General features: G+C 34.9%; 1 protein-coding gene across 1 annotated transcript; it reads left to right on the top strand.

Moving 5' to 3' along the window:
* The first annotated feature begins 1,006 nt into the window (after positions 1-1,006).
* LOC114184540 (glutamyl endopeptidase-like) lies at positions 1,007-1,623 on the top strand. The gene is made up of 2 exons (XM_028071849.1): positions 1,007-1,050; positions 1,323-1,623. The coding sequence occupies exons 1-2, from the start codon at positions 1,007-1,009 to the stop codon at positions 1,621-1,623; spliced, it is 345 nt and encodes a 114-aa protein (XP_027927650.1).
* Positions 1,624-9,109: the final 7,486 nt, after the last annotated feature.

Here is a 9,109-nt window from a genome sequence, read left to right on the forward strand (position 1 = left end):
TCTTACCATTCAAAGATTATAAAAAATAGATCCATTTTTTAACTATAAGATCGGCCAACTTAACCCGCACTTTGATCATGGGCCAAAACACTTTATCATCCCTAGTGTTTTTAAGCCCATGAGTTATGAACTGCTAACATCCTAAAAATACATAAAAAGGTTGTCAACACCCAATTTTGTCCGGATAATCAAAATTTATTTATAAAAATTTATAAAAAAAGAGATTGAAAGAAATAAAAGTACACAAAAAAATAAAGAAAAAATATTGTAAAATAAATCTTGTTTGATCCCATTTTGTATTTTGTACGCATCACTTACACATTCATCTTTTTAATAAGAAAAATATCCAATTAATTTTTGAATTTATTTTAGGAGTTAAATAAATCTTCTTCTAAATTTTATCATTATTTTCCATTTTATAATGAAAAATTAAATTTTTAAAAAAAATAAAAATTATTTTTATTAACTTTTGTATTTCTACATTTTTTTTTTGAGAGGGACATCCCTTTTCTCACCACTTATATTATTTATATTCCCCTCACTTTTGAAATGGACTAATAACCCAAATTTAAAGAGAGGGTTCTCTTTTCCTTTTCTTTCTTTATACTTAAGTCTAATTTTTCATCATCGTATTTAGTAGTCACTTAATTAAAACTTATCTTGGAGCTTGTCCAAACAGCGTGACAACATACATTCTCTTATGAAGATAATACTTATTAAGTTGGCTTATATTTTTCTTCTTAGCATCCTCCATCTTTGCTATCATATTTAACATCTTTTCTAAGCATGCTCTAAAATCTCTTCTAAAGTTATCTTTAAATCTGCATTTTATTTTTTCAGTTGTTGTCATATGAAGAGCACATAAAAAAAAAAAAGTGAATAAAGAAAAAAATTTAATTCTTTTTGTTTAAAAAAAATAAAGAAAGAAAAAAGAAAGATATCATTCAACTGCTGCGATGATACAAAGTCAATTTTCAACAAGCACACCAAGCCGATTCTTCATACAATGGAGTGCAAACTCCATTTCTTTTTTTCAACATTTATCTTGAGGTGTGTTTCTTTAAGCCCATGATTTATAAACCTTGACATCCTAAGAGTGTGTTTGGATAGAGCATTTTAATGAAGTAATTTATTTTTTTGAAGAATTTAGATTTCTTTGTGATGAAATGTTTTGTTTGGATACAAAAATTAAAAAGCATTTCAAATGCAAGCATTTTTTTAGGGATTTCAATTAGTTAAATTAATAGAAATTCAAATGCCCTCAAAATAGGTGGAATTTGAAATTCTTCTCACTCAACCTCACATTCTAGACTTTTTTGTAGGCCCGATGACACAAACGGGACCGACGATTCAGACGGGTCCGACAACCCGAATGGGCTCGATGATCCAGACGGGTCCGACGACTCAAACAGGGCCGACGACCCAGACGGGTCCAACGACCCAAATGGGCTCGATGATCCAGATGAGTCTGACGACCCAGACAAGCCCGACGGGCCCGACGACCTAGACGGGCCCGACGACCCAGACGGGCTTGACGAACCAGACGGGTTCGACGATCTAAATGGGCTCGATGATCCAGACGAGCCCGTCCGTCGACCCGGACGGGCCCGACGACTCGAATAGGCCTTACGACCAGAACGGGCCTGACGACCCAGAATGGCCCAACGATTCGGACAGGGCAGACTATCCGGACAAGACCAATGATCTGACGGGCCCGAAAATCCAAACGGGTCCGACGACCCAAACGGGCCCGACGACCTGGATGAGCCTGACAACCCGGATGGGCCCTACGACATGGATTGCCCGATGATCGAACAGGCCCTTCCAAACCGTCGAGTCCGACGACCTGGACGAGCCCGACAACCTAGACGGGTCTGACGACTTGGACGGGTCCAACAACCCGGGCAGACCCTTCCAAACCTCAAGCCTGACGATCCAGACGAGCCCGACGACATGGACGGTCCCAACGACACAAACGGGCCCAACGACTCGGACGAGTCAAACTATCTAGACGAGCCCGATGACCCAGACGGGCCCGATGGTTTGGAAGGCCCGTCCGAGTCGTCAAACCTGTCCAGGTCGTCGACCCGTCTAGGTCGTCGAGCCCGTCCGGGTCGTCGGATCCGTCCGTGTCGTCGGGCCCTTCTTGATCGTCGGGTTTCCAAATTTATCATGAACTCAAAACATAATTAAGTATAAAATAAATATTGTTAAAATTAAATTTTATCTCACAATAAATTCAATTTTTTTTCCAAACAAGAAATTGAAATGTAAGGTATTTTAATTTTCTCATCCAAACAAATTATTTAAAAAATGAATGGAATTTAATTGCAAGCAATTCAAATGCAAAACATTTCAATTTCTAAGCATTGTTGAAATGCTCCATCCAAACACAAGGTTAAAGTAGTCAAAATCAAATTTCCTCCAAGTAATGAAAACTTTTTTCTACAAATTTATAAAAAAAGATATTAAAAGGAATGAAAACATACATTAAAAAATAGAGAAAAATATTATAAAATAAATCTTATTTCATCTCATTTTGTATTATGTACGTATCTCTTATTTTGTATTCGTTCATAATTTTGTTAATTTTGTTCACATGTGTTATGTACGCATTTTTCCGATAAGAAACACGTCGGAATAATTTTAGGTGTTCAATAAATCTTCTTCTAAATTTTATCATTAATTTTCATTATTAATTTTCATTTTAGGATTAAAAAATTAATTTAAAAAATAATAAAAAATATTTTTATCAACTTTTTTGTTTCTACGTTGTCTAATTTTTGTTTTAGAGGGACATTCCATTTTCTCACCACCTATGTTACTTATTTTTCATTCTCTTTTGAAATGAGCTAATGACCCAAATTTACTTCCGCACCTCCCTCTTTTTTCTTTTCACCCCTTTTGTTTTCTTCTCACCATAGCTCTTTGTTTTGTGTTTCTGTTTATGCTTTTGGGCTCCTTATTATTTTTCTTTGCATAACCTCATGTTTTGTTCACCTAAACCTAATGAGCTTTATTTAATGGACTATAACCTCACTCCGCACACCTCCGTTTTGTTCCGCACACCTCCTATGATTTGCTCTTCTGTACCACTATTTCTTTTTGCACTAAATTCCTGCATGTTACACCCCATATTTTACTTGTTGCTGCCCACGTTTTACTAGTTGTAGCAGTGTTATTGGCACTTTATTTACTGATTACACCCCTCGTTTTTATTACTTACACTCCATTGCTTTTTGGATTAACTTTTTTTCCCTTCTTTTCATAACACATTTAACCTTTCAAAATTTCACCTTTTCTTATATTTAGCATCTGATATTTTTAAGAGCGTGCACCAACTTTTCTTTAAATATAAAAATAAACATGTTTTAAATTAATATTAAAAATGTTTTGTGTTAAATAATAAAAGACATAGAAAATAATATATTTTTGAATATTTGAACAACCACTTTAGTCGCATTCTAATTTGGTTATCTCAAAATTTAAAATCACTTTAGATGTAGTTTTAATTTAGTTATTTTAATATTTTAAACCATTTTGTATGTACTTCTAATTTGGTTATTTCAATATTTTAAATCACTTTATATGCACTTCTAATTTTGTTATTCAAAGGTTTTAAACTACCTTAGATGCTCTTCTAATTTGATTATTCTAATATTTTAAACCACTTTAGATTAACTTCTAATTTGGTTATCTCAACATTTAAAATCACTTTGGATGCACTTTCAATTTGGTTATTTTTAATATTTATAAAATCATTTTAGACATATTTCTAATTTGGTTATTCTTAGACGCTTTCAATGCATTTCTAATTTAGCTACTTTTAATATTTCAAACTATTTTGAATGTACTTATGAATTTTTTATTTTAAAAATTTGAAAAGATTTTAAAGCATGATAGGTTAAAGTTTTTTTACCCACAAATGTTCTTAGTCAGAAAACTATGTGATCCATGTGACGAGTCATTATTTTCCCTATTTAGTTACCTTTATGTACCCATCTTGATTAATGTTTAGCGCTTAATTGTCTATTGTTAGTGTATTTTCATATATTGTGCTTCATTGGGCCAATAATTTGGATTTTTTCTAATTGAGATTTAATTACTCTAATTTTCGTTTGTAATTATTTCACGATCTTTTGTGAAGTAATTTTGGGCTTGGACACTAATTTAGGTTGAAGAAAGGAGTGCCACATCTATGCCACATCATTTGTGCCACTTAAGCCCTTTTTTCCATGTCACCATTTGGGCCAGAATGGCAGTTTTGTAATTTTGTAGCTCATAGTGGCATTGTTGTAATTCTGCCGCACAAAGTAGCAATTTTGCAACTATGCACATGTTGTGTGATGTGACCACAAGCTTGTTAGGGTTTTAGGGGGAAGAACATTGAGGCGTGTCTTTTTCACTTTAAGCATTTTTTGGAGACCATTGAAGGTTGCCACTCCATTTTTCACGTTTATGCACATTGGAATAACACCCAAGTTGGGGTTTTCATGTTTTCTCGTCTGGTTCACATTTTCTCCTCTGGTTTACATTTTATGCACATTGGTTTAACTTTTTTTTCTTCTTATCTTTTCTGAAATGATGTATTTTCGATTTGGGTTGAGTTATAATTCGAATTCCATGGAGAACTAATTGTAAAAAAGATCTCGATAGTTATCCCTCACTCTAGAATCACATATGCTCCCGTGTGATAAGTCACACGATCATCGCCATACACAAATAGAAAAGGGTGATATTAAAAAGGAATAAACATGCATAAATAATAATATAAACACCTCACCCAATATAACTTAACCAATTTCTCATTTTTTAAAGACCTTTATACCATGAGGTACATAGGCAACCTAGTCTTATAACCTATATGATATTAGCACATACTCGACCATGGTCTTAAGGATTTCATATGCTTCCACAAACCTATTCGCTTGTCATCCAACTCTACGAACCTTCCCGCTCATAGTCCAACCTTTAATATCGCTTTCGAGATGTCATGTGTAAATGTTTTCTTTTCAAATGTGAAGCACAACCTCTAGTACCATCCTATTAAATAGGAATTTTTCACAATTATTTTATTCAAAATAGAACTTGATAAAAAACCTCATTCAAAACCTCTTTATTCATCCATATAGATATATAATTCCTCCAAAGAAATAACTTATATTGTCAAAATGAGACTTAATCTCAAATCCTTCAAATGCGAACTTTGTAACACCCAACAAATTTAAATAAATAATAAGTAATAAATTACAAATAATTGTGGGTTGAAAGTACCTCTAACAAAGTATTTAGCAAGTCACGGACAAGGAACAATACTAGCTCAAGTGGTTGAGAGCACTTAGTTGTGTGAGAGGACTTGGGTTTGAATCATATGTATGTCATTAGTGTGATATTTTAGTTGTGTTTTATTTTACATATATGTTTTGAATGCGGAAACGTGATTCATCATTATATGTGTGCATGAATTGGCATGAAACATCTAGTGGCTTGATGGTTGTGCATATGCTTCATGGGTTGGAAAGATGTAAGTTCGAACCTTGGCAACTGTGATGTAGTGTAAAAACACAAGTTAATGATCGCTAAGCTTTAATTTTTAATTAATTTCGTTTATATTATATTTTTTATTTATTTTGGGGCTGAAAATGAGAGAGATGAAAGGTTGAGTGAGAAAGAAGAGGGTCTTTAAGTGTGGTAGCAAGGGAGAACAATGAAATTGTGACCTAGGAAGAAGGAAGTCTTGAAGTGGAGGCAAATATTGAGTACTTGGGGACAAGGAAGAATCACTAGGATTGTATTTGGAGCAAGGAAACTAGGTAAAGGGAGTTGTCCCTATGTGTTTTTGGGTTCTATGATGAATCGCCTGACGACAATGAAGAACTGCTAGGCAACACGCACTACAATATTGCGTTTTTTGCATTTTGTGGGTTATGTGATGTTTTTGGATGATCTATAATTTCATGTGCTCATCTGTGCGTGTTTATTGGTGGAAATAACTGAGAATGTTTCCTTTTAATGTTAATTTGATGATTGGGTTTTTTTTTTATGAATATAAGGTTCATAAGGGTTTGGGGATGAATGCGAAATGTGATATGCAATTTTTGAATTTGATTATGTTGAGATTATCTGGATTAACTGAATATGCATGCCTGCTGAATATGTGATTGAATGCAATTTAGTTGTAATTGGGAGGTTAAAGTTTATTTTGGGGGATTTTAAGGTTTTTCCAGCAGGTGCAAGAGAATCTAGAATTTTCCAGAACTCTGATGTATTGCCCTACGGTATGTGTATGCCACTAGGCGATGGGTGGGGTGCAACAACCTAATTTGGTTCGCTATAGGGGAAAACGAAATTGGGGTTGTGGTGGACTATCTTGGTGCATGAAAATAACATTGACGATATGATGAACATATTCATATTTGGGAGTGGATGATGCATTTAGGGATACAAACTAATAATGAATTGGAATTTATTTTGGATTATGGAACGGAAAAGAGTAGAATGGGTACTGTTGATATAAATAAATTTCTTGTATGATTTAGAAGTCTAGAAGGTGGTTGTTTGGGAGTGTTTCAATTGCATGTATGAAATTGTTATCATGTGGCATGATAAAAATTAAATTGGGATGTGGTGCATTAGGATGAAAGTGTATCATAGGTATTATGGTGTTAGTATGATTATTTTCATGATTGAACTGTTGATTCCTAGGTTCACATGTTCACTGTATATGCTGGACTACACTTAAGTGATGTCATATTTCCAAAGTTTGAAAGCATGTAATGTTATGTTTGATTGACGATTAGGAATAGTGATGATGCAAATTTGAGGTATGTTGAGCTGTGATAATGTGTAAGTGGTATTCTAGATATGTAATTGCGATGTTTTATGTGTGGGAAACCATTTTGTAGTGCCTAAACTAGTAGAATCCATTCTACTGGTGTAGCGCTTGATAGTAGGGATGACACCACTACGCAATAGCTACAAACAGAGAGGTCCTTGGGGCGTGTGGTGCTTGGTGGCAAGAGGGGTTACCATCGGGCAATCTGGAGCACAATTTCAACTAGCAGTGTTTAGGTAGCGTCAGGGCATAGTGTAGGGGTAGTGGCTCTTTATGGAGGATTTACAGGGGGTGATTGTGATGGTTTGGTCTGGGATATGCTTGAATAAATTACGAGCAGGGAGGTTCATAATGGAGTTGGAAATGTGTGATTAATGCGAGCGGGAAGGTCCGTATTGGTTGTACTCTTGTGTGGGGATACGAGCAAAAAGGTTCGTATGTTCCATGCCCACACTTTAGGCTGTTATAAGTGAGGAGTTTCATAATAGGTTTTCACGCATGTTGGACTATAAGGGAGAGGTTCGTAGAGTTGGACTACGAGCGGGGAGGTTCATACAGTTGGACCATAAGCGGGCAGGTTCGTGGAAGCATGATAATCCCTAACACCAAGGTTGGATGCACCTTTTTCTCATTATTGTTAAGTTAATTTGGGGTGACATGGTACAAGAGAATCTTGTGAATGAGTAAATGGTTAAGTTAATTTGGGGTGGGTATAATTATCATTATTTTTTATTTCAGCTCACCCTTTCTGTTTGTGTTTGGCGATAATCGTGTGACTTATCATACAAGAGCAGATGCGAATCTAGGTGATGACATTGATGCATTGTGGTAGAGTTGGGCTAGCTATGGGCATTGCTTTATGACTTGTTTTCAAACATTTTGTTATTTTCCTTTATTTGGCTTTTGAATTATGGATTGTAATAAGGCCTTGAAGTTCATTTCTATTTTATATGATATAAGTTTTAAATTTTTCTCGCGCTTGGGAACCTTATGCATTATTTGAATTCTATATTTTATTGAAAATTTACTTTATCAAGTAATATCCGCCTAGGGTGTTACAAACTCAACCACTACACTATTACATTTTTTTTATTTCATAACAAAAAACCTTTCAAAGGTTAAATCTAAACTCCCCAAAGCTATCCCACAAGCTCCTCACAACTAAGTCTCTCCAACTACATCTGAATCAACATTTACTCCTATACAACGTAAGTCATATGATCATCGCAGGTGGAAACCACATCCACAAATATGCAAGGGTGAGCTAACCATGTATCACATCACATAACATGCACATTAACATATAACTCACGTAGCATATTATAATGTAACGTAACTCATTCATAAAAAAATCCACTAATACATGTTCTCAACACCATAACTTGAACCAATCAGAATATTACCACCAAGTAATATTAATAGTATGACATTCTTGGAAAGTCCTTTCCCTTGCTTTCCGTAGACTTACTAGCACCAACGCCACCCGCTCGACAAAGCCTTAGGTGGAGCATTCTTGCTAAGCTCATGTTAAAGACTTACGAAGGAATGAAGCCCCTTTACCTCGACTCAACAAAGTCCTCTAGGTAAAGAAACCATCATAGCTTTACAACTATCAGAAAATTCATATTGTCCCACCACATACGTATACTCATTTATGCAACATCCCATCACATGATGCCACATCATACCATTCCATACATATGCACACATAATTCTCATCATGACACATATAAATCCACAATCACTTGATGATACGCTTTCGTGATCAATAACACGTAGGCACATCAAGGCCTCATCATCACATGTATCATAACACATTGACATCATACAATCCTCATCATTGTATTTAACATACATCAATCATCAGGCCCAACATCCTATATACTACAAACAGAGCTATCACAATTTATAACAACAAAGTAACATTGAAACTCAAACAACTATACACCAAACTCCATGGCATTCCATACCTTGCTTCCCAACCCTCTACTTCATGCAAATAGTTCACCATTACAACTCATCAAATCAACCTAAAATGCTAGTTCAACCACTCAATGACATAGTACCACGAATTCCAACTACACTTTTATTCTACACCATAAATTATCATGAAATTCATACCTTTTAATCCAATTTGGCCAACAAAACAATTCTTTGCTCCAATTCAAATAAAAGGTAACAATACTGCAACCATATTTGTCATCATATTTAACCACAAAATTCAACACGACCAAGTTACCATGGAATTTTATCAACTTACCATCCAAGGCTTCC

The sequence above is a fragment of the Vigna unguiculata genome, chromosome 5, assembly GCF_004118075.2.
Source record: "Vigna unguiculata cultivar IT97K-499-35 chromosome 5, ASM411807v1, whole genome shotgun sequence".
Classification (NCBI taxonomy): domain Eukaryota; kingdom Viridiplantae; phylum Streptophyta; class Magnoliopsida; order Fabales; family Fabaceae; genus Vigna; species Vigna unguiculata.